At 38.1% G+C, this 25,923-nt stretch overlaps 2 protein-coding genes across 3 annotated transcripts; both read right to left on the bottom strand.

The window, feature by feature from the left end:
• Positions 1–1,788: 1,788 nt before the first annotated feature.
• Positions 1,789–9,057, bottom strand: vsig10l (V-set and immunoglobulin domain containing 10 like). 2 transcript variants are annotated; one of them, XM_074652574.1, is made up of 12 exons: positions 8,795–9,057; positions 7,529–7,861; positions 6,639–6,914; positions 6,277–6,543; positions 5,407–5,649; positions 5,024–5,299; positions 4,004–4,096; positions 3,363–3,587; positions 3,113–3,238; positions 2,947–2,987; positions 2,178–2,261; positions 1,789–2,091 (listed from the first exon to the last, which is right to left on the bottom strand). In XM_074652574.1, the coding sequence occupies exons 1-12, from the start codon at positions 8,865–8,867 to the stop codon at positions 2,017–2,019; spliced, it is 2,112 nt and encodes a 703-aa protein (XP_074508675.1). In that variant the 5' UTR covers positions 8,868–9,057; the 3' UTR covers positions 1,789–2,016. The 2 variants fall into 2 exon arrangements, with proteins under 2 accessions (XP_074508675.1, XP_074508676.1); XM_074652575.1 differs by lacking the exon at positions 8,795–9,057 and adding an exon at positions 8,182–8,215.
• Positions 9,058–11,472: 2,415 nt separating this feature from the next.
• Positions 11,473–19,430, bottom strand: etfb (electron transfer flavoprotein subunit beta). Its single transcript, XM_074652538.1, has 7 exons — positions 19,269–19,430; positions 16,660–16,818; positions 15,873–16,031; positions 15,139–15,201; positions 13,833–13,991; positions 13,417–13,632; positions 11,473–12,138 (listed from the first exon to the last, which is right to left on the bottom strand). Exons 1-6 carry the CDS (start codon positions 19,320–19,322, stop codon positions 13,462–13,464), a joined length of 765 nt encoding a protein of 254 aa, XP_074508639.1. The 5' UTR covers positions 19,323–19,430; the 3' UTR covers positions 11,473–12,138; positions 13,417–13,461.
• Between the last annotated feature and the right edge of the window lie 6,493 nt (positions 19,431–25,923).

Raw genomic sequence — 25,923 nt, 5'->3', positions numbered from 1 at the left:
TAACACGCTAGCACTGCACAATAGCACCATCTGCTGCACAAATGTATACATAAAAACCCATCAGATCACCATGATGGAAACTTTAGACAGCTATTTGAATGTGTGTTTCCTCACAACAGAAGGTTGGCATCAGGGTCATACATGTACTGTCACACTGACTCATGGGTGCACAGCTGCTCTCCTCAGGGTGCAACCTGACCTTAGAGCCGGCCACCTCTCCATGATCCTCCGCTTAGGCAACAAACATTAATGTTGAGAGGAGGCGTCACTCACCATCTTGCTCCGGTGTGTTGTTCACCACCTACTTCAGCTCTGTGCCTGCCGAAGGAGAGGGAGGGAGGGAGGGAGGAGGTGAGGGGCAGGAGCATCTGATCTCACAGGTAAACCTGTCGGCACCTCCTTCTGTGGGCTCCTGAATGACTGGCATCACTGGTTCAGTCACTGTTCATGTATAAAATACTTCTGCACAAAAAAATAAAATGAAACAGTAATGGACCATCATAAGGTGCGTATGTTAGAGAAAAGAAAGGTAACACTGGGATAAAACAGTGAGACACACGGTACGAGGATTATCATGACTACAACAGCATATCACGTCCCTGGAGGAAACAAAACAGATGTGACATCCTTACAAATGCTTCATCTGGTTAAACACCCACTCGTGGCCATGCAGGACTGAATCCACGTACAGCAGCGCATCACTGTCGGAGTGCATGTTGAACACAGCAAAGCGTGAAAATAGTAAACATTACCAACAAACTATTTTGCCAGGAAAGGAAAATCCTTGAGTGACTTGAAGTGAGGCCCTCTGGGAAATCCCAGTAAATAACTTCAACTGGAATTTAAAAACGCGTTTTGCTGCTCTCTGGCACAAAAGAGAGGAACTGCATTAAATTTAAAACTTAAAAACTGAAAATTATTAAAAATGGTAATATAAAAAAAAATGTAAATAAAAAAAAAAAATTGAAAATTTAAACTTAAAAGTAAATATGAAAAACAAAAACAAAAAATGAAAAATACATTTAAAAAAAACAAATTTTTATAAAAAAAATTTAAAAAATGTTTTAAAAAAATTTGAAAATTTGAAAATTTGAAAATTAAAAAATAAAAGTAAATATGAACAAAAAAAAATTGAAAATAGCAAAAAAAAAAAAAAAATGAAATAAAAAATAACTTCAACTGGAATTTAAAAACGCGTTTTGCTGCTCTCTGGCACAAAAGAGAGGAACTGCAGTTATTTCATGATGGTTACTGCTGTCAAGCTGTGCCAACAACACAACATTAAACTTAAAAAATTGAAAATTATTAAAAATGTTAAAATAAAAAAAAATATGAAAAATAAATTAAAAAGGAAATAAAGAAAAGAAAAGAAAAAGAAAAATAGAAAAAAAACCGAAAAAAAACTTCGAATGGAATATAAAAACGCGTTTTGCTGCTCTCTGGCACAAAAGAGAGGGACTGCAGTTATTTCATGATGGTTACTGCTGTCAAGCTGTGCCAACAACACAACATTAAACTTAAAACTTAAAAATCGGAAATTATTAAAAATGTTAAAATAAAATAAAAAAAATAATAATAAAAAAAAATTGAAAATTAAAAGTAAATATGAAAAAAAAAACACTACACTAATACTAATACTCTACACTGTGTCTAATAAAAGTGAAAAATGCAAAAACCTACTGTAGGGGAACAGTATAGTTGTGACTATAACTTGTAAAGTTATAATGAATAGGAAGGAAACAGTCAAGCTTCTCTTGATATTTAGCTAAATAAATTTACAGGCATGGCTTATACTTTGATTTATTATGAATAAATAATGATGGAGTTTTATATTGCAGATTATACAGGAAAGTGATACAAATACCCACCTCTACATTAATGAAATGCATTCATGACGCTGATCCTTATTTCAGTTAAAGTAATAATACAAATAGATAGATAAATATCATACATTCAAACAAAACACACAAAGATATAGCATGCTGCACAAAATGAATATACACATCAAAGACAACTTTAGACAACTGTAGCGACTCTGACAGGCGGTGGAGGGACAAATCTTGGGAGAGGCACTGATCTTTCAGAGGGAGTCTGAAAGAAAACATGCCAGTTAACAGATTATAAATCAACAAAAGAAACAAATGTTCTACTTAGATGTGTGTTATTGGAAAGACTACCTTGAATGGGTTGTAATCAGGGAGAGCCTTCAGCCCTTCTTTCAGCAGGTTATGAGGAGTTGTTTCTGTTTGGGTTGTTACTGCCTGTGAGTGACGAGAAAGAAGCTAAAACAACCGGCCAAAATAGCACATGCAGAATTCATTGTGCGACGTGTTAATGAATTATCACATACTGTATCTGATGCATAATATGCACAGAGTAAAGGAAAGAGAAACCCCCAAAGCAGAAGTCCTCTTTTTTAAGATTATTTTTTTGTCTTTTTGTCTTTATTTGATAGCGATAGCCATGAAAGAAGGAGAGAGAAGGGATGACATGCAGCAAAGGGCCGTGGGTCGGACCCGAATCCTGGGCCTCTGCGGCAAGGACTCAGCCCCGGTACATGGGCCGCCCGCTCCACCGGGTGAGCCACTGGGCCGCCCCAGCATAGGACCTCTTTAGGAGATGGCTTAAAGCAAACCAAACCTGCAGTCATGAGTAATCATTCTACCTCATCTCTGGCACTGCTGTTACATACTCATATATACTGTATACTGTGTTGTGCTGTAGTGCTTGCTGAAGCTTTGTATTGATAATATTAGGCCTCTAATTTGTAATCACCTGCCCAGGCACTACAGATGGTAAATTTGCTCTGTAGCTAACCATGGCACATTTACATTGAGGTGGAAAGTGAAATGTTGATTGATGTGCACTGCCCATAGTAAATACATAAATAAAAAAACTACCAACTAATGTGTTGGCATTTATTATGTTCAGTGAAGTGATTCTAACCTTGTCAACGGCTCTGGACACTGGATATCTGGTCTGCCGACCTGCGAAACACAGAAAAAAAACAAAGTGATCTGGGGCTTTAGTCAGGGAGATCCAAAAACTGTCTGGGAGCGGAAATTCAGGGCTAAAGTTGTGTAGTGTGAACTAGGCATACGCAAGCACTTGCTTTTGTTCCTTTTCTTGTTCCATGAGACGCAGAAGTAGATGAAGCAGCCCAGCAGGAGCAGGAAGAGAAGGCTGCAGGGGATCCCAGCTGCAATGCCAGCAATGGCAGGTCCACTCAGCCCGTCACCTACATGTAGTATCGCCAGGACAAACAGTAAGCAGCGGTTTCACTGTAGCACCATGTGTGACCCCGTGGTAAGAAATGCAGTGCTTTAACACACACACACACACAGTCGAACAATTTGCCATACCTGGACCAATTCTGTTGACCTCTGATGGCTCTCCTTCAGTCGTAAGAGCTTTGGGGATGACCCGAAACCTGTACGTCAGGCGGGGATCGAGGAAAAACATGTCTGCACTCCTGTCGTGGCCAAGTTTCCGCTGGATGGTGCGATATCTGTTTGAGCTGCCTGTAGTTTTGGTGCCATTACGACTTTTGCTCAGGAGGTCTGGTCCTTTCAGTTGGATGTCAAACCCTTTGCAAAAGCACACGCAATTCAGTTTTGCTTTGTACGATACTAGCATCAAAGTTGATCAATCATTAAAACATATAGTGGTAGCACATGTCAGGATTTCACTCGTTAATGTTACAGGCAGGGTCTGAAATTAACTTTTTTCACTTCAACTTGACAATATCTTTTCGCAGTACTTTTGTCCTTACAATCTTTTTCTTCCTGAAACACAGCCCAGCTAGAGGCATCACATGTTGCACAATATTTACACCACCCCTATCCTCACTGTTGAGTTTCTGTTTTCAACACTGTGGAATTCTGCTGAGATGTATAAATTCAAAACCAGAAGCACGGGTTTGTGTGTGATGGTTAAAGACATTCTTGTGAGAAATAAATAAACCTTTCAAGAGCTGCCTTCCTAGAGTTAATTACTGCTTCACCTGTAACAACAGAGGTAGGCGGGACCTCCCAGGTCAACCTGACGATGGTTCCATTGTGATTAGGGAGCAAACTGGAATCTGAGATCGTCGGCCCTGGAAAGAGAGGGGTTGTGAGCGAGGGGGAGCTCAAGAGAGGGCAGGAGAGGAGAGGAGGGGGGGGATTACAAGACTGGAGAGCTTTGTTTAAGGAAAAGAGCAATCTCAGGTATTACTTAGCTCTCTGTCTGAGGGTTCATTGTTTCCTTTTACTCCGGTAATGCTAGTGCTCCAAACTAGAAGCTGAAGGCAACAGAATCCTGACAGTATTTAAGAATGACACTAATAATCCCTGTACTGTGCTGTATGGCTGTGGTGGAAGACGTAACCATCAATACAACACAGTCAAAATATGCTACAGTAAAAGTCAATGAAAGTAGTTAACGTCAAAGGTAAAAGTATTCATTCGGAAGTATGGCTGCAACTAACAATTATTTTCATTCGCGATTAATCAGCTGATTATTTTCTCTATTAAATCGACTCAAAGTTTGATCTGGAAGATGTCAGAAAGTACTGAAAAATGCCCATCTCATTTTCCTAAAGCCCAAGGTGACATATTCAATTTCTTATGTTTGACAGTCCAGAACCGTAGACTGTATACACGAAGTGGACGTAGTTCTCTCCTCAAATGTTTTCAGAATCATCTTGTAGTGTACTGTTTAGCTGTAAAATGAGAAAGTTTGTGACCTGAAGCCATAATGAGATCAGTTGAGGAAATACCAAGCACCGCCCAACAGCCAATAGGAACGCTCTCTCTCTCTGAAATGACCTGTGATTGGTCAAAGTCTCCCGTCACGGGCTAGATGTTCTAAAGCCTGAAAACAGAGCCATGAGGAGGAGCAGAAGTCTAGTTTTCTCTCAGAACACTTGAATTACAATATGCTGAAACCTTATTATCGAATTTTTGCCCAATGATGCCAAAAATATTCTGCTTACTGCAGCTTTAATGTGAGAACCAACAAACCAAGAACAGCAATACTGTACCTCTTAACTGGATTTCCCTGCTCTGGTTGCCCAGCGGGTTGCGGCAGGTACAAGTGTAGTTTTGGAGAGGGTTGCTGACGTTGTAATCCCGAATCTCGAGCTGTGTGGTGTTACTGCTGATCTGGTATGTTGTCCCACTGGTGACCGCCTCGCTGCCTTTGGACCATGACACCACAGCCTCAGGCGAAGCCTCACTGACACAGTGGATAGTGACCACTATTTTGTCCCCAGAGTCAACTGTGGTTCTCACAGCTGGCAGGAACTTCATTGGACTACCTGGGGAAGATACGGTTCTTGTTTGGGGTTGGCTGCTGAATTCACTAATACACACAGATACAGTTTCATTTTTGGAACGACAGATTGTTGGCTTGATAAAAACTTACTTGCAGTGATACTGCAATTATTCTGTTCGATTGGGTGGTCTGCCATACATGTGACAGTTTTCCCGTTGAGGTTATCTGAGGCATTGAAGGTCAGACTGAAGTTCCCCGCTCCACTGCTGGTGTTGCTTAGTGCTGGGAAAGAAAGCTGGGCCTGTGGGGTTCCCCCCAACCACCGACAGTTGTACCGCAGGTCCAAGTTATTCACCGTCTGCACCGAGCACATCGGGTTGCCCGGCGGCCTCTCTGTCCGAAGAGAACATTTATCAGACATTATTAAAGTGAATCAAGCATTCATTCATGTTTGGGTCCATATTTACACGTCATTTAGACAAGCATGTTGGGTCAGAACCATGTATGTACAGAATCTCAAGGGCCCTAATCTTAGTATTTTCTTGTATTCTTTATAGGTGCAAAGATAGTCGAATACTGTAATCCTACAGCTCTACTGAAATTATTAAAACATTACCTCAAACTCGATGCACAGGTCTTTAAAGTAACGATATGTAAATTCAAAACTGAATTTTGTCGTTCATGGTTTAACCAAGTCATAACATTCTTTCAGACATATTGAGGAAAATTAAAAGGGACCTTAAAGGGAGATTGGTCAAGTATTTAATACTCTGATTATTTAGCGTCCTCCGCGACAAGCTAGTATGACATGCTGGTACCGATGGATTCCTTATGTCTAGCTTTAAAGCTTGCGTTGTTATCTTGTTAACTCCGACAGCCCTAATTATTAATATTATATTCCATTTCTGCCAATAGATTCCCCTAAATGTTACACAATGTTCCTTTAAGACAAATTACTTACAAAATGCAAACTCCTATCACATGCACACCGAAAAGGTAAAACTCATGCTTTTCACATACCATACACGTTTAAAGTGATGCTCTTTTGACGCTGTTCTCGAGTCCGCACGTTTAGCAGCTTGCATGTATAAACGCCTCCTTGACTGGTCTGTACATGTTTTAGATTTAAGACTCCTTCGGGTGAATCAGGAAGGGTCTGACCACCGAAGGTCCACTCAGCAGTCGGCGGTGGGTAGCCCTCAGCCTGGCAGGAGACGCTCAGCGAGTCTCCTGATACGTAGAAAGGCTGAGCTGGACGGGCCTTTAGTGCGGGTTCGTCTGGTCCATCTACAAACACAACACAAGGAATAGAGAGGAGAGATAAGAAAACCACGGGGGGGATACAAACAGACTGAGGTGTATAAAGACATTATTAATCTTACACAGTACAGTGACGTTCATGTGAGTCGTCACGCTGCTGAAGGGGTTCGTCAGTATCACCGTGTACTCTCCTGTGTCGCTTCGGTTTGGCCTGAGGATTACAAGGCTTCTTTCCTCCAAAGAGTAGCGCGAGTTGGATTTTATCTCTACGCCATTGAAGAACCACTTCTGTTGCTCGACCACTCCTCGCAGCATGCTGTACTGCAGGGTGAAGCGATCAGTTCCCTCTTTGGCAAAATCAGGCGGCTGTGTGCTCAGAGTCACATTCTGAATGTGATCTGTGAAAGAAAAGGTGAATGGATGGAGGAACAGGTGGATGAGGTACATAAGTTACCACAGTTACTATATCTGTTTTCCTTTCAAATGCACCAAACAACATAATAATGTTTCATTGAAGGCTAACTTTGGTATTTTTCAACCCTATTTTCCCATGCTTTTGTGTCTAACTGACTAATGGGAACAACAACTTCAGAAATTGGTCCAGTATTGAGGGAGAGCGCTGTAGACGGCAGCTGCTCACAGGCTGCAATATGGTGCTATTGGGGCAAGCGCAGTTCATCTCGGACCAGCCTATTTACTAATACCAGCAGCTAGTTTGGCATGCCCTCAAACAGAACTAGTTAGAGCGGAGCTGCAGCGGAGGGCCAGCTAACCAATCAGATTAGACTGGGCTTTTCGGGAGGTGGGGCGAGAGTTCAAACCGAGCGTTTCAGACAGAGGGGGAAAAGAGGTGCTGCAGCACAGCCGGTATGAGAAACATAAAGCGTTTTTTATAACATTAAAGCGTGTAAACATGTTCTAGTAGAAACCCAAAACACAAGTATGAACCTGAAAATGAGCATAATAGGTCCTCTTTAAATCCAAACTCTTCTCAACATCAGACTATACTCACCAAATACTTTCAGAGTGAACGTAGTCGAGGATTTTCCCAGTCCAGACTTTGTCATTAAAATGGTGTAGTTACTGTTGTATCCATGAAGCGGCACATTCACCAAGGTAAGGGATCCATTTGGCTCCATCTTCAGCACCTTCCTTCTGCTGTCGGCTATGTCTGGAGGAGCACCGGAGTTAATAGTCCAGGTGACGACAGGTAAATCTCCCATGGACCAGGTAACTGCTGGGTCAGGGGCACCACTGAAGGACACAGCCAGAGTCACATTGCTGCCAGCTAGAGCGTTCACCAGAGAGGGACCAGCAGGAGAAACCAGCAGGTCACAGTGTGCACCTATAAGGTCAGGGAAGTAATCAGAGGAAATACTCATGTTACACTTTAAATGCAATAAATGCTGATGGCAAGTGATGCACTTTGTGTTCCTACACTGTAAACAATTAAGCTGTTATTGCTAAAAACAGTGCTTTACTGTTGATACAAAAGAGAACCTGTTAAATTACGCTCATAGGCCGTTTTTTAACTGAAAAAAAAACAGCACTGCTGATCATCTGTCTAAAGTATCATCAGTAACAGTTTCATGATCTGCACATGTGAGGCTTGTACATTGTACTTTATTGTAAAATCAGTGAATTAGCTTTATTGTTCTTCATCACATGTTGTTCTGGTTTGCATTCTGTGCTTGTAGCCAGCTAGAGACAGACATTTTTGGGAAAAGTCTCAACAAGTCTATTATAGCCTTTTTCCTAACAAGTGCCTTTAATTGTATTTAGTGTGACTATTCCTATGTCTGTAACCTGCTAAGTCTATTCATCTAGGCCAAAAATAATGTTTATAAAAATGTATGTTAAAACCTTAATAGTGCATTAAAAAAAATCAGTAAGATAATGTAAAAGAAAGGTGGAAAAACAGCTATATAATGTATCTTTAAACAGTAAATTAACTGTAAAATACTGTGAAATTAATAAAGTTCAAACTGTATTTTTCATTAACAGTACTAAGCTGTGCATTTCAGCGACAGTATAATAATGTTAATTTTTACAGTAACATAAAGGCAACCCTGCTGCCAGTTCTCTACTGTTATTTTACTGGGAAATTCTTAACAGTGTATTAAGATAAGCACATAGAAATAGAATTACTGTGGTTCAAAACAAAAGTGAACAATATCAAAGACAGCAACACAATAAAAGTCCTGCCCTATAATGACATACTTTATTCTTATAGATTGAAGGAAACAAAGCAAAGCAAAGCATTTAGTTCTAATCTTACCTTGAAAAGCAAAGTTTAGTAAAATGGCCAAAAAAGCTGCAAGTAATCTCCCAAATTCATCCAGACACGTCATTTTATTAAAGCAGGAGTAGAGCAGAGTAAAAGCAGCCTAAAACAAGAGAACCTCTTTTCTTCTTTTAGTTGATTTTGTAGTTAAAATCCCAGCAGATAAAAACACAAGTGGAGAAATGTCCTCTGTGTGTTGGACATCAGAGACTGAACCCTCCTCCTGTGTGTCCTCCTCCTGTGTGAGTGGCTCACCTGTGCTGAGTCAAAGCCTTGATTGTGCAGGTGAGGCCACGCCCCTCATCTGATTTCACATTAAAAGTACCAACTTAAAGCTGCAGTGGGAAAAATGGAGCAAATAGGATTTTAAAAAGTTATTTTATATAAAACGGTCACTATATATCCTGACAGTAGAGCACGAGACAGGTAATCTGAAAAAATATATATCATTTGCCTCTGTGTCCTCCGGTGCTCCTAACGGCATCTGCAAGATTTCACAGAGCGGAGCTGGAGCCTGCCGTCTCTGAGCAGCTGTCAATAAAATAAGAAAGTTTGAGACCAGCCATGTCCAGTTTAGTAAATACCAGGCACCGCCCACCAGCCGGAGCACACTTTCTCCTTTTACAGCTAAACAGTACACTACAAGATTTTTAATAATATTTGATTTAGAATTTTTAAGTTTAATGTTGTGTTGTTGGCACAAATGACAGCCGTAACCACCATGAAATAACTGCAGTTCCTCTCTTTTGTGCCACACAGCAGCAAAACGCATTTTTAAAATTCCAGTTGAAGTTGTTTATTTATTAAATTTTTTTAATATTTTTTTTTAATTTTTTTTCTATATTTTTTATGTTTTATTTTAATTTTTTTTTCATTTTGTATTTGTTTTTAATTTTAATTTTTAATTTTACACTTTTTTTATATTAACATTTTTAATGATATTTTCTTTTTCATTTTTTTAAATTCTTTTTTTTCATATTTTTTTTTTCCTTTTTTCTAACAGTTTTTAAAAATGTTTTATTTTTAATTTTTTTTCTAATTTTTTTTTACATTTTTTTATTTTAACACTTTTTATGTTTTATTTTAATTTTTTTTTAATTTTGCATGTTTTTAATTTTAATTTTACACTTTTTTATATTAACATTTTTAATAATGATTTATTTTAATTTTTTATATTCATTTTTTACTTTAACATTTTTAATATTTTCTTTTTAATTTTTTTGAATTCTTTTTTTTCATATTTATTAATTTTTTTTCATTTTTTCTAACAGTTTTTAAAAATGTTTTATTTTTATTTTTTTCATTTTTTTTTTACATTTTTTTTATTTTAACACTTTTAATGTTTTATTTTTATTTTTTTTATTTATTTTTCATTTTTTTTTATTTTTTTATATTAACATTTTTAATAATGTTTTATTTTTATAAAAAAACAAAACATTAAGTGTTAAAATAAAAAAAGTTAAAAAAAAGTAAAAAAAGAAAATAATATTTTTCATTTTTTTTATATTAACATTTTTATAATGATTTATTTAAATTTTTTTTTTCATATTAATTTTTTAGTTTAACATTTTTAATAATGTTTTATTTTGATTTTTTTTTAATTCTTTTTTTTCATATTTATTTATTTAGTTTAACATTTTTAATAATATCTACATAGAGAGCGGGTCCTCTCCACGGAGTACACCATGTTGCCGTGCCATGTTTCTACAACATCTGGCTCCATAAAGAGCCACACAGATTAGGTGCGAAATTTAACCATTTTTTACCACTGGAGAATTGATAAAAAATTATCAATAATCTCTCCAAAATACCACATTAAGACACCGAGACCTTGAGGAACACCATAGAAAAGCCATGCTGTGATTTGGGATCAAAAACTTTTGACATTTGGAGATTTCTGCAAGAATTGCATTTTTCGGCGATTGGATGGTGAGCACTTGTGTTGTGTAAACTGCTCAGAAACCCCCTTATTGTCAATCTAGCTACGAAAGCCATCCATCCTCTGAATGCTCTAGGTCTCTAGTCTGATCCATCCATCCTCTGAATGCTCTAGGTCTCTAGTCTGATCCATCCATCCTCTGAATGCTCTAGGTCTCTAGTCTGATCCATCCATCCTCTGAATGCTCTAGGTCTCTAGTTTGATCCATCCATCCTCTGAATGCTCTAGGTATCTAGTTTGATCCATCCATCCTCTGAATGCTCTAGGTCTCTAGTGTGATCCATCCATCCTCTGAATGCTCTAGGTCTGTAGTCTGATCCATCCATCCTCTGAATGCTCTAGGTCTCTAGTTTGTGGCTGTAAAGTTTCATGAGGCTGTGATTATCCTAGAGGTCACCACAGGACATTTTATACAGTGAGGTCAAGTTTCAAAAAATGGTCTCACGACAATGAAATGTCTCCTATGGGGACTAACATCATCACACATGAATACAGTTGGGCTCATTGGATCCACAAGACTCTCAGCTTTACAGTGATACCCAATTTATTTAATTCTTTTTAGGGACCCCGGTATGCAGAAATATTCAAACATCATTTTAGAATAGGCGGAAAAAACACATTTATACTGCAAAATGTAACCTGCTACAGCCTCTGAAAGACAGTAAAGTCGGTCGAGATCGCGAGTATCAGAGGGTTAACAATGTCAAGTTCAAACCAAAAGAACAGTCCCAGGTTTATTTAGATATGAAAAAAACTGGCTGCTTTATTGTCATGGCAATGTTCTGTACAATCAGAGAGTTGAGGCGCTTATGGTAAAAGTCAGGTTTCTGATCATCTTCCCTTGCTCATACTGAGAGACACCGTCTACGCAGTCCTGAAACCCTGTTGCAATTACGCAAACTATACAAATCACCAGCGGACAGGACACTAATCTTGAAGGGCAAAATCATCTCAACATGTTTGGGTCCATATTTACATATATCATTTACAACAACTGCACCTCTTCACATGTAGATACACAAGATCAAACAGCTGAGTCTAGTAACTGTTGGTGAAATGCATCGTACTGGTAGTGTATACAGTGTAATACAAGCAGCAGCATGAATGATCGTGATAGACGGTTCTGGGTTTAAATCACTGCATAAAGACTGCTTGTTTAATTTAAAGTGGGATTAGTAGCTTACTGTATGTTAAAATGCACATAAAAGACAAGATGATCCTTTCGTGGTTGTCTGCTCTGCTGCGGGACAGTGTTTCTCAGTACTCCTCCTCCTCTCCTGTCAGTACCTCCCTGCATATCCTCAGGAGTCACCGTCTCAAACAAAGGGATTAGACCGACACATAAGCCAGTCCTCCGGGTGTGCTTATGCAATACAGTCCAGTTATTCATTAGAGAGTCCTGCAAGGAGAGAAGAGAATGTAGATTATAGATAAGTAATTCAAGACAAGAGATGCAATTAAATTCTTTTATTAGCTTTGTTTCCGTCGCCACAAGGCACAACATATTATTTGTCAAAGCAATTAATTAGGTTTTTTTTTACAATGAAAAGACGGTGATATAACGGATGTAACATTAATATTCCAAACTAATAATTCATCACAAGAGGTAACTTTGCTGCATACATACTGTAGACAAGCTGGAATGTATAAAGTCATGATCAGGAATAATACATGTTTTGGTATACAGTCTTTTTACTACTAAATATTTAATGATTCTCTTCTTAGAAAACTAAAATAAAGTGAAACTTGTAATCCGAGTTTCTCTGTTCTGGTAGCCGGGCCGGCCGCGGGTGCATGTTAGTGCATAAGAGTACCTCCCTTTGAAACCGTTGGCCCTCCCCGTTTCTTCCCCTCCCTCCCTTTGTGTTCAAATCCCGCTGGCTAACTGATCTGCGCACTACTAGGCTTGTCGCGGTAGTCGGTGTTCCGCGGTGGTCGGGCATACACCGATTACATTACATACCCACTGTCGTTTTGCTTTTCTTTTTTTTACAGAAATAAAAGCCATTTAGTTATTTTGCCGTATCAGCGTTTTATTGTCAATTCAAAGTCGGACGACGAACATTTCAAACTGACAGTGAATGCATCTAAACAGAGCAGATGTCATATTTCACACACACACCACTGCTCTTTGTATTCTCGGGTAGGATGGTCTGCCTTGTCCACCCGTAGACTGAACCACTGTTCCTATTTATAAGGCTATTCTTGGTCTGCTTCCATCTTACCTACATCCTTCAAAAAAGTACGGGAAGTTACCGTCTCCCAGGACTTCATCCTATTAACTGTCCTCAAAGTCCGTACTGAACTGGGAAAAAGGGGCATTCAAGAAAGCTGCTCCCTCTTCTTGGAATCAGCTACAAAATGACCTGAAACCTGGAGAGCTGGTCTCACTGAATGTCTTTAAAGTGATTCTAAAAGATTTGGAAAGAAGCACATCTGGATGCAGATGTTTTGAATGCCAATGAATGTTTTTTTGATACCTCATGATTCTGTAATTTGCTCTTCGTCTCCGTTTTCAATTGTTATGTTTGTTTTATGTCTGCAACCGTGTAACTGTGCTGCTGCTGATCTCGGGACACTATTGGAAAAGAGATTTTTAATCTCAGTGAGTTTTTTTTTTACTCCTGGGTAAATAAAGGTTATATCATATAGGATAATTAAGATGTAAATTACTCACCCTTCTGCCCAGTTTTGTGCTCCCGTGTTTATGCTCCCAAAGCCTCTATATCCTCCCTGCCTCCTTCAGTTTGCACACCAGGTCCTCCACCGTCTCCACCTTCACTCCCGCCTCTCTGTGAGGAGGCTCATCCACTCTCAACACCTCCAACCGCGATGTGATGTCCACCCCCAAGTCTGCAGGCTTCACTTTGGCTATCTTCTTCTTCTTGGCTTTCTGAAAGTAAGAAAACGCAGGAGAGGGGTTTAAGTACAGATTCTGTACTACTTGTTTGAAAACAGAAACCTGTCAATCTAACAATTATTAAAGTGATCTCTGTATAGAATCAACGTTTTCTATAGATTTACTTAACTAAACATTTCATGCCTTCTTCATGCCTGTTTCAGTATATCTGTACACAGTTCCCTGGTACCTACCATGATATTAGGCAGGGTGGCATATCTGGGGGTGTTGAGTCGAAGGTCTGCGGTTAACACTGCTGGTGTGTTGATCATAATAGTTTCCAGGCCACCATCAATTTCTCTCACCACTTTCATCTTGTCTCCTTCCAGTGTCACCTCTGATGCAAAGGTACCCTGCCATATGAAGATACAGTACAAATTAATACAATTAAATACACAAACAATAAGAACTTCCATCTGGAAAACATTTCTGTACATCACTATTGTAGTGGCAAATCTGATTTTTGTTTTTAGTTGGACCACTTCTTCTCAATGTGTGCGGTGGAAAGGTGTCTGACTCGCATCCATGAGTCATCGTCTTTATCCACAGGTAATTACAGACTACTCACAGGACTCCGGGATTAATAATGATGTTGTTTATTTTCTAACAGATCCCGCGTAGAGCAGTTAGAACATTCTTTGTCTTGTCACAGTTTGGTTACAGATTAAATTAAAGATGAGAGCTGAGGATGACGGTCAAAAAGCTGTATGCTTCCAAACTACACCCTGACTGAAAACTTCCACAAACACCACTAAACTATCGATAAAAAAAATTATCCTTGCTTCTCTATTTGTTCTCGGCGAAATACCTGAACCGTTTCATTCAGCAGAAAATACAACATTTCACAATATAAACAAATATTTCAAAAATATCTTAATGCTTTTGGATCTTACATCATTTCTAATTTTGCAATGGCAGCCCAGAAATTATGTAATGTCACTTGAGTCCATGAGACAGTCAATGTGCCACATCTGATGGTTGGACTGTGTAGTCAATGTGCCACATCTGATGGTTGGACTGTGTAACTACACTTTAATGTAACTAATCCAGAGTAAAAGTGTGTTAAGAATGAAGTTTATAAACGATAAAGGGTCAGGGGGATGGTTTCAGTTGTAATAATATGTGATTACGAATGATGTGAAAATTAAAACGGTGGAAATGTCTGGATTTACTTTATAATCTGTGCCTCACACTGCTCAAACTGTACACTGAGAGTTAACATGTCAAAGTGCTCCATCTATTGGTCAGCCGGAGGAACTTCATCTCAGCTGGACGAGCAGCCTTTGACCTGCTCTGCTGATCCGTGCAGAATCACTGCAGCTCTTACCGACTCAAACTAGTCTCCACTAACTTTGATAAGTCTGTACGGGGGGCGTAGCCTGATATCAGCACCGCTACGTCACACAGTTGACACACAGAAATATCTATTTTAGACGGAACAGGCTGTTCTAAAATTGGCCTGGTCCTGTTAAGAATAACCGCATTTCAATTAGAACTGACCTGAGGCCAGTCCAGTAAGGCTGCTGTCATCTGGCCGGTCTGATTGCAGTCATCATCGATGGCCTACGAAAAGCAACACAAGTCATTAGTTTCAAGCTCTTTATTGTCATGTGTACAACATCTACAGTGCAGCAGTCATTGGCAATGACTGAAAGTCTTGGATTTCAGGTTCCCTTCAACAACTCTCATTAAATATGTGTTTACAAATGAAAGGAAAATCCTGCAAGTAAAAGCAAAATGATAATCTAAGACATAAATAGTGCAAGTTCAAATATAGGGCTAAAATATAAACATAAATAAAATACTGTGTAAAAATAAATGTGTGGTAGACAGTATTGCAAATGAATAAACTGAATGTAAACAGGACATAGTTATGCATATATATATATATATATATATATATATATATATATATATATATATATATATATATATATATATATATATGTAACAGTAATGTAGTAAATGCATATGCACAATAAGAAGTAATAAATATATACTGGTATATAAAGAGATGTAAACAGGAATGTAGTGAATATATATATGTGTAAAGAGAAGCAATAAGTGTAAATATATAGCGGCGTAAACCGTTTGAAAAACAGTAACTAACTTATATAGAGATAAAGTGACATTAAATGAAGGTAACAGTCGTGCACGATGACTTCATCCCAGTATGAGAGCAGGGAGTGTGATCTGATTTAGAGAGTGAAATTAATCCAGATCTTTTGTTTTACCTGTTTGCCGAGGATGACGAGTTGAGCTTCCTCTTGCTTGGCCAAAGCAGCGAAGATCTTGGAGACCTGCAGGGGTCCCATCGCTTCATATTCTTTCCCAGTCACTTCCACATGAATGCCACGGTCGGCTCCCATGGCAAGGGCGGTACGGATGGTTTCCTACGGGAGGGAGGAACACATGTATGAGGGGGAATTACAATAATTAAAATGTGTTACCAAACCCAAAAGGATTAAACCACAATGTGGTAGGAACTCAAATTTATATCACATTTATCTCCATATTAACAAACGTAACAATAACTACTTTTTAATACATCAGTGCATCAGGTGTTGTAACTATTCTCAGTTCATATACATGATATTCCAACAATTTATTTCAATAAAAAGTGTAATATAAGTAAATATAGGCAAGCCCTGCACTCTGGCTTGGTGATATGTACAAACAATGAATATAATTATTATGAACTTATTTATATAATGTTATTATCTGCAACACATTGAATAAGCAAAGTGTTTTTTATTCAATTTCACTGCATTATTATGCCAAGTATAAGAGATTTTCAAGTATTACCCAGCAAATTGTTTGTATATGACGTTATCCCAACACTTAATTACAGCCTGATCTTGCTAAAAGATTATTTAAGATAAAGCTGAAGCCCGGCAAAGACCTCTAAAACAGTGAAATCTTTGGAAAGAACTCCTCCAAAAGTGGGCAAAATGCCACACCATGTCTCCAGGACATTGATTAACCAGGCAGGGGTGCAGAGTCTGGCCCCGTCTCACCCACCTGTGCTTGCTGTGGCCCACAGCTGACAGCCACAACCTCCTTAATAAGCTTCTTCTCCTTCATCTTGACCGCCTCCTCCACAGCGATCTCACAGAAGGGGTTCATTGAGTGCTTCACGCCATCCGTCACCACGCTGCTCTTGTCCGGCTTCACACGAATCTGAGGAGGAGGAAGGCCGCAGGAGGACGGAGTCATTACGGGGGTGCCAGACTGACAAACTATCTAGATAACCCGGATTCTAGGGCAAACTGTCAAGACACAACGACGGGGACTCACACAGCAAGTGAGCCAGGACACTGTCTAAAAGGTGAAAGACATCTACAGTAGTAATGCATGTTTAGACAGGAGACCTGTAGCTGGCACAATATGTGTCTTCATTTTTGGATAAGCTCTCATCTCCTCTTTTATTGCTTCACTACTGGAAGTGAAGAACTTTGCCTGAGGGCATTAGCTAAACATGTAATTTGGAAAAAAAGGGTCTGTTGTTAAGAAGCATACTGCTCTGTGGGGTGATATGTGGACACACAAACAAAGTAGGTGGATATTTAAAACCTTGGGCATTGATGTGCTACTAATATTCCCCACTTCTTCTGGGAAGGCTTTCTATAAGGTGTTAGAACCTGGCTGGAGGGATTTGATCCCATTCAGTCACAAGAGCAATAGTGAGGTGTGGCGATAAGGCTTGGCTCACAGCTCACGTTCCAATCCGTGTTAAAAGCATTTGATGTGGTTGAGGGCAGGGCTCTGTGCCGGGCCGGACAAGTTCTTCCACACCAAACTGGGAAAAAGCACTTCTTTATGCATGGGGGAACGGTCACGTCGAAACAGAAGACGTTCCCCAAACTGTTGCCACAAAAAGGTGGAAGCATACAGTTTGTATATTATTTGTCTAAATACAAAATCCCTGAAAAACAACCACAGACCATAAAAACAGAAGTATGTGGGCCGGGGTGTCCATATACCTCTTACCGTATAGTATACCTCTATCATATAACTTTACATGTTATATAACTCAGTTTAAAATAGGTATTCTTGCACCAATTGAGTCAGATCAGTACAGAAACATAATGATAATATAATCAATAATTCATAACAAACAAATGACATGCTGATCTTAAAAGGACTCAATCTGATATAACAGCATACATAAAAAAATGGGATGAAAAAAAGATCCTGTAAGTAATTATAATGAGAAACGTTCTCAAAATAATGACTAAGGCCTACTTAATAAGTCATTATTGTAAGATACTAATTATTTTGAGAAAGTTTTTAATTATTCTGAAATATTGACTCGTTATTTTGAGACACTAACTCGTTGTTCTGAGGTACTAACTCATTATTTTGAGATTACATTGAAGTCTTGCTGAAAGAATTGACTTCCTCTGGATAAATAATAAACTGCAATAGAAAATCAAAACAACTTGTCCTGACTTTTTTTATTCATTATTTTAATAATTTGCCTGATAATGTTGTGAGCAGCAGAAAGCTAGAGATGTGTCAGCATTGAACACTGATAGTGCACAGATCCTGCTGAGGGCAGCTGAAGCAGGAGTGTTCCTGATGTTCTATGAAACAGCTGCAAACAAGTTATTGATTTTATGCATCATCTCTGGGTACAGTACAGATACAGTATCCTCGCTAAAAGGTGAAAAACATATTGAGATTAAAATGTTTTTACAGATTTTAAGGTGGGGGGGAAAAGATGATTTTAAGGAGGACATTATATTAATTATTATATAATTATCTGACGGACACTTTGTGCAATAATCTGGCAAAACCGTCATCTCATCAATATACATATTGTATTTTTATATTTTATATTGTATTATCTTTTATATATATATATATTTTTATATTTATATTGCACTATCTCTTTTTTTATTGTATTATAATGTAATATATTATATATATAAATAAAAGGTATTTAATTAGATGTCACAATCTAATTTCGTTGTACTACACAATGACAATAAAGGGCTTGAATCTTGAATCTTGAATTATGTCAATTGTTCAGGTTGCATAACTTGAAAACATGCCAGCCTTGTTCAGGTAACTAGCAGGAAGTATTGAGCACAAATTGAGTAATTGTTTTCTTTTAATTTATACTTTTATTTTCTTTTATTCGTTTTTATCTTATGCACTTTGTGCTCTTTTATCTTGTTTTATATATGTAAAGCACTTTGAATTGCCTTTTATGTATGAAATGTGCTATATAAATAAACTCACCTTGCTAAAAGGTGAAAACATTTTGAGATTAAAATGTTTTTACAGATTGGAAGATGATTGGAAGGAGGTCATATTGTTCAGTCAGATATCAGGTTGCATAACTTGAAAACACACCAGCTTTGTTCAGGTAACTAGCAAGAAGTCAAACACTGCAGCGTTGTTAAGGAACAATAATCTAATTGCTGCGTCCTGAAGTCACATTATGAGTTTACCTGACTGACATGTCATCTATCAAACACCTGAACAGGTAGTTGAGTTCTGTAACTGTTGAGCTGCAGCTGCAGTCAGCAGGCTAACGGCAGCTAGCAGCAGAACACACAAAGTCAAGGACAAAATGAGACTTTAACACGTTAATACACCCGTTATAACAGTAGAGATATTACCTTGACGGCGTAGTCAATGACCCGCTTCACTCCGACGAGGACACGGCCAGACATCACTGCTGAGACGGTTAAACTACAGCTCAAGACGGCTAACGTTCACAGAGTCACCGCAGGGAACCTTCACCAAGGAGGAGAGGTCGGACTACTTCCAGGGTGACACCAGGGGGAGAGGAAGCTGGGGGGCCGCCTCCCATTCCAGCCAATCAGAAGCCGAGTAGAGTGAACGCTCTCTATTCTGATTGGCTGAGACGCGCTGGAAGCTGTTGTTAAATTCATTAAACCGCCTCCCATTCCAGCCAATCAGAAGCCGAGTTGAGTGAACGCTCTCTATGCTGATTGGCTGAGACGCGCTGGAAGTAGTGATGGGAATTAGGTCTCTTTTTAGTGAGTCAGATCATTTGGCTCAGCTCACCATGAAGAGCCGGCTCTTTCGGCTCCCAAACGGCTCTTCATTTTACTTCACTTCTGCCTTTTATAGTTTAGCCAAATTTAGCTTTAGCTGTTTTGACCTATGATTAGTATGTGTGCACATATATCACAGCTGTTACCCTGCACTATATTCAGTTTTAACAGTTTTCTTCATTTCCTTGTATTTTTATAACTGGTATATTTTTTTGTACTTTGTACTTTGCACTGCTAACTTTTTTACTGCCTTTTTACTAACATGTTTTGCACTATGGAACTGTGATGCTGGAAACCTGAATTTCCCTCGGGTTCAATAAAGTTACTATCTATCTATCTATCTATCTATCTATCTATCTATCTATCTATCTATCTATCTATCTATCTATCTATCTATCTATCTATCTATCTATCTATCTACTGTATCTATTTATCTATCGATTTACCTATCTACCTATCTACCTACCTACCTACCTATCTACCTACTTATCTACCTACCTACCTACCTACCTAGCTATCTACCTATCTATATCACTTAAATTATTCAATATAATTATACTACACCTCATAATTTCCAGAATACCATAATTTTACATGCTGCTTCGTTTCAATGCACCGCACCACACCGCAACGCACCGCTCTTATCGTTCACTTAAATGAGCCGGCTCTTTTAACAGGCTCGTTCTGACTAACCCATCACTAATGGTTTTAGTGAGTGAATCACAATTAAAAACGTATTTAGGATTTTTTGTAAAAGCGTTTTGAATCCATTTAATGCAAACTATCCAGATTGTCTGATGGTTTAAACTCATCAAACTTTCGGCATTGCGAGAAATCACCTGTGAATAATATGGTTCTCCTCATATCTGTGTCGGAAACAAAAGCCGAAGAAGAAACGTTCCGCTTTATATGTGAGGCAAAGGTCACGGAGGACGATAAGGGTGACGCAATGAGGGTCAGGACACATGGCAAGTTACACATAAGCACCACTTGTTATATAGTTTATATCCTTAGTTTCTGATTTTAAGATTCTTTTTTTTTTATCAGAGAACATGTCTTCTAATATCAAATATGAGTAGATTTCATAATATATTTTATTTTAATAGTTTCTAAACTATTAAAATAAAATATAAGTCATTATTTTAAGATACTAATTATTTTGAGAGTTTCTCATTATTTTGAAATATTAACTCATTATTTTGAGAAAGTTTCTCATTTAAAATATATATATATATGAACTCATTATTTTGAGAGTTTCATTATTTTTAAATATTAAGTCATTATTTTGGTAAAGTGTGTCAGTATTGTGATCACTGTGTGGTAGACAGAGTTGATATGAACCGTTGAGCTGCAGATCCTCCAGCAGAAAGCTGATGAGGAGTCAACTCAGGTCAACAACCACCAACCACCAAGCAGCAGCCTCCATTTAAATTCTCTCTCTTTGTCAAATCAATTCAATTTGCTTTATTGGCATGACGGTCAGGTCAACAATATTGCCAAAGCGTCAATTCAATAATAAATAAAAAATAAAAAAACAAAATAAAAACAAAAACATATATATACACATTTATACAATTCATTAAGCAAATTACAATATATCGATATTTGAAAAGAACATGCATGTAAATGTAAGAAAATAATAAAGAAGTAATTAATGTTTGTTGCGTCAATAAAACAAACAAATAAAAAACAATTAATAACAATATATTGCAACATCAAAGGATAAATGTAAAAAAAAAAAAAAAAAAAAAACATGAATTAGAGGAGTAAATAAAAGGCAGAGTGTGAGTTACATCTGTTATGTGTTGTTGTTGTTGTCTCTCAGGCTGTGACATCACTGACGTCTCCTGCAGCTTCTATGCTGGTGACTCTATTCTCTCCAGGTAGATGTTGTATTTTATTTTGGTCAGAGAGGAATCAACATCTGGAGTTTACATCTCATTTTTGTAAAGATTTTTTTTCAAATTTCTTCATATGTGCTTCATTGTAGCAGGAAATGTCTCTCTGTCTCCACCTGTCTCTGTGTCTCCACCTGTCTCTGTGTCTCCACCTGTCTCTCTGTCTCCACCTGTCTCTCTGTCTCCACCTGTCTCTGTGTCTCCACCTGTCTCTCTGTCTCCACCTGTCTCTGTGTCTCCACCTGTCTCTCTGTCTCCACCTGTCTCTGTGTCTCCATCTGTCTCTGTGTCTCCACCTGTCTCTGTGGACAGAACTGACACAGCCTGTCTTTTCTAGGCAGCCAGTCTCTCTTTCTCTCTCTCTCTCTCTCTCCCTCTCTCTCTCTGCCCCTCTCTCTCTCTCTCTCTCTCTCCCTCTCTCTCCCTCTCCCCCTCTCTCTCTGTCTCCCTCTCTCTCTCTCTCTCTCTCTCTCCTCTCTCTCTCTCTCTCTCTCTCTCCTCCTCCTCTCTCTCTCTCTCTCTCTCTCTCTTTGTCTCTCTCTCTCTCCCTCCTCTGCCTCTCTCTCTCTCTCTCCTTCCTCTCCCTCTCTCTCTCTCTCTCTCCCTCCTCTGCCTCTCTCTCTCTCTCTCTCTCTTCATCGCTCTCTCTCCCTCCCTCCTCTGTCTCTCTCTCTCTCTCTCTATCTGTCTCTCTCTCTCTCCATCTCTCTCTCTCCCTCCTCTGCCTCTGTCTCTCTCTCTCCTCTCCCTCTCTCTGTCTCTCTCTCCTCTCTCTCTCTCTCTCCATCTCTCTCTCCCTCCTCTGCCTCTCTCTCTCTCTCCCTCCTTCCTCTCTCTCTCTCTCCCCCTCTCTCCCTCTCTCTCTCTCTCTCTCTCTCCCTCTCTCTCTCCCTCTACCTCTCTCTCTCTCTCTCCCTCTCTCTCTCTCACATGACCAGTGTGTTTGTTCCCGTGATCACTTCTTCCATCTCTCTTGTCAGTGACTGAATATCTCACTCTTCTTCCTCTGAGCCTGATGGATATGCTCGACCAGAGTCTGGACAGCTGCAGGTAAAGACACCGGGGACAGACGGGGACAGACGGGGACAAGATGGCTAACTGGGACAAGCTAAGCTAAGCTAAGCTACAACAACATGCTAGTTCAGAGAGCTAAACAAGGCCTGACCTAAACACAGTTTATAAACCAGTCTAAAGGAAACCAGTCTAAAGGCTGCAGCTCAGTCATATCACATATCACAGCTGTAGTTTATAGAGGACTAATGTTCAGATGGTTATTGATCATGATTAGATAATAACAGCTGAATTAGCTTCAGCTAGCTGTTAAAGCAGCTACAGAGCTCAGGTTGTGTTTTATAGATAGATTATTGTGTTATTAGATCATCAGGATCATTATATTGTTTTCCATCATTAGAGGAAAGGTTAGGGTCAGTAATTATATTAATTTAATACAGAATAATACTCACTAACGTTAGTTAGCTGGTTGCGTTAAGACTGAGGTTATCTGTTTATTTATCTGTTTATTTATCTGTTTATTTGTTTGTTTTGCACAATTTAAGACTATATTTAAGACTTTATGTTACAACATAACTAAATAAATAAATAAATAATATACAGAGCAGGAAGAGGCAAAAAGCCCCACAGCAGCCAATAGGTAGTTTATGATGCTAAAACAAGGCCTGACCTAAAACCACTGCTGTGTAAAGCAGTCTAAAGGCTGCAGCGAAGACAGAAAGAGAAGCTGTAGTTGTATTATATTGATTATGATCATGATTTGCTAATAACTCAAACAACATGAGCTCTGTAGATGTGTTTTATATTGTTGATTTATTGTGTTGTTGGTTGACTGGTGTCTTGCACAAGTTTTCCATCATTAGAGGAAAGTTTAGGGTCAGTAATTATATTAATTTAATACAGAATAATACTCACAAACGTTAGTTAGCTTTGCGTTAAAACTGAGGTTATTTGTTTATTTGTTTTGCACAATTTAAGACTATACAACATAACAAAAATAAATAAATGAATAATATAACGTGTAGGACGAAGCAACAAACCAACAGCAGCGAATGCTTTGCTATTGTTACATTGATTTTATTTCATTTTATTTTTTATTTGTTTTGCACAATTTAAGACTATACAACATCACAAATAATAAATGAATTATATTTATTTATTTGTTTTGCACAATTTAAGACTATACAACATAACAAAAAATAAATGAATTATATTTATTTATTTGTTTTGCACAATTTAAGACTATACAACATAACAAAAAATAAATTAATAATATTTATATATTTGTTTTGCACAATTTAAGACTATACAACATCACAAATAATAAATGAATAATATTTATTTATTTGTTTTGCACAATTTAAGACTATACAACATAACAAATAATAAATTAATAATATTTATTTATTTGTTTTGCACAATTTAAGACTATACAACATCATAAAAAAATAAATGAATAATATTTATTTATTTGTTTTGCACAATTTAAGACTATACAACATCACAAATAATAAATGAATAATATTTATTTATTTTTTTTGCACAATTTAAGACTATACAGCATCACAAAAAAATAAATAAATAATATAAAGTGCAGGAAGAGGCAAAAAACCCACAGCAGCGAATAGCTAGTTTATGAGGCTAAACCAAGGCCTGACCTAAAAACACTGCTGTTCTATTCAGTCTAAAGGCTGCAGTTAAGTTAGAAAGAGAAGTGTGAGATATTGCAGCTGTAGTTGTAATATAGAGGACTAATGTTCAGCTGATTATTGATCATGATTAGCTAATAACACAATAACTGTTATAAGATGTGTTTTATATTGTTTATTGTGTTGTTGGTTGACCGGCATCTTGCACAAGTTTTCCATCAGCTAAAGGAAGGTTTAGGGTCAGTAATTATATTTATTTTATACAGAATAATACTCACGAACGTTAGTTAGCTGGTTGCATTAAAACTGAGGTTATTTGTTTATCTGGTTTGCAGCCAAGAAAAGCAAGAAGAAGAGGTCATCCAGGCATCTGAAGGTAAGGATTTATTAACCAAGCTGTCATTAATGACAGCATCTGTCACCTGCACAGCACTGGTGTGTATTTTGTATAATAATAATTAATGTGCTGCTAAGGAGATGTAAATCCAGAAGACAGATGGTAATTTTGTAATGGGTTATGTATGGTTAATTGTGATGTGTTTTGTTTTTTGTCTGATGGGTCTTACTTGTCTGTTTGTTTATGGTAACAGGATGTCTATTGTATGTGGACTTTTCCTCAAACTGACCTGCCTATGGATGCAAAATGAATTTCAGTGCAAACTGACAATAAAGTTATATTGTATCGTATCGTATAATAGCCAACATATAACAGATGATAAACCGTTTTATCTGATTAATAAGGTGTGTAACAAAGATTCCTTTTTCTGTGTAAACTGCAACATGCAGCTGTACATATTGTTTTGTGCAGCTGAACTCAGAGCTTGGTAGCTGTCTTTTCCTTCTTTCCATTCTCACTAACTGGCTTTTTTTCTGTCCTTTCCCCCCTGAGACGGAACAGGAGAAGAGCAGTCAACTGTTACGATAGCCAGCGTTCAGGGGGCTGCAGCGTTTGGTGACCATAACATACAATATCAGTTCCGCACTGAGGGCGGTCAGGTAAGTAACCAATGGCACTACCTGTGATTGTTGTTTCTTACTGCCAACTTCAGAAAGACATTACGTGTTCAGATCTTTTACCCAAGTAAAACTAGCAATACTACAGTGTAAAAGTACCGCATGCAAAATCTTAAATAGTTAAAAGTACAAAAGTATTGGCATCAAAGTATACTTAAAGTACCCAAAGTACAAGAACTCATTATGCAGAATTGTGTATATTATATTACTGCACTATGATGAGTGATGCATTAATGTATAAGTATCACTTATGTTGCTGTTAGTAAAGATGGAGCTAATGTTAACTACTTTATATACTGCTGAGTAGCTTAACCTATAATAACATAGAGGGATTTATCTGTTGATTTAAAATATTTTGTATTAATAACTAGGGCTGTCAATCGATTAAAAATATGTAATCACGGGCGCCTGGGTTAGCTCAGTTGGTAGAGCGGGCGTCCATGTATCAAGGCTTGGTCCTGACCGCGGTGGCCCAGGTTCGAATCCGGCCTGTGGCCCTTTCCGCATCCACTCTCTCTCTCCCCCCTTTCCAAGACTCTATCCACTGTCCTCTCAATAAAATGGAAAATGCCCCCAAAGAAAATAACTTTAAAAAAAATAAATATGTAATCACGATTAATATTTTTATCGTTCAAAAGCCACTTCAAATGCATTTCAGGTAAATATATCAACATGGGCCTT

This window comes from Sebastes fasciatus, chromosome 12 (genome assembly GCF_043250625.1).
Source record: "Sebastes fasciatus isolate fSebFas1 chromosome 12, fSebFas1.pri, whole genome shotgun sequence".
Lineage (NCBI taxonomy): Eukaryota > Metazoa > Chordata > Actinopteri > Perciformes > Sebastidae > Sebastes > Sebastes fasciatus.
The sequence above is the reverse complement of the archived record's forward strand: the minus strand, read 5'-3'. Positions and strand labels throughout refer to the sequence as shown.

Bases quoted from the DNA above. Each gene is read 5' to 3' on its own strand.
- vsig10l (XM_074652574.1), bottom strand. From the start codon at position 8,867: ATGACGTGTCTGGATGAATTTGGGAGATTACTTGCAGCTTTTTTGGCC. The intron at 5,300-5,406 runs GTAAGTTTTTAT...TATCTTCCCCAG, and splicing joins TAATTGCAGTATCACTGCAA to GTAGTCCAATGAAGTTCCTG. The intron at 4,097-5,023 runs GTACAGTATTGC...CTCTCTTTCCAG, and splicing joins CAGGGAAATCCAGTTAAGAG to GGCCGACGATCTCAGATTCC.
- etfb (XM_074652538.1), bottom strand. From the start codon at position 19,322: ATGTCTGGCCGTGTCCTCGTCGGAGTGAAGCGGGTCATTGACTACGCC. The intron at 16,819-19,268 runs GTAATATCTCTA...CCTCCTCCTCAG, and splicing joins TCATTGACTACGCCGTCAAG to ATTCGTGTGAAGCCGGACAA. The intron at 15,202-15,872 runs GTAAAACAAAAG...TGCTTTTCGTAG, and splicing joins TCGTCATCCTCGGCAAACAG to GCCATCGATGATGACTGCAA.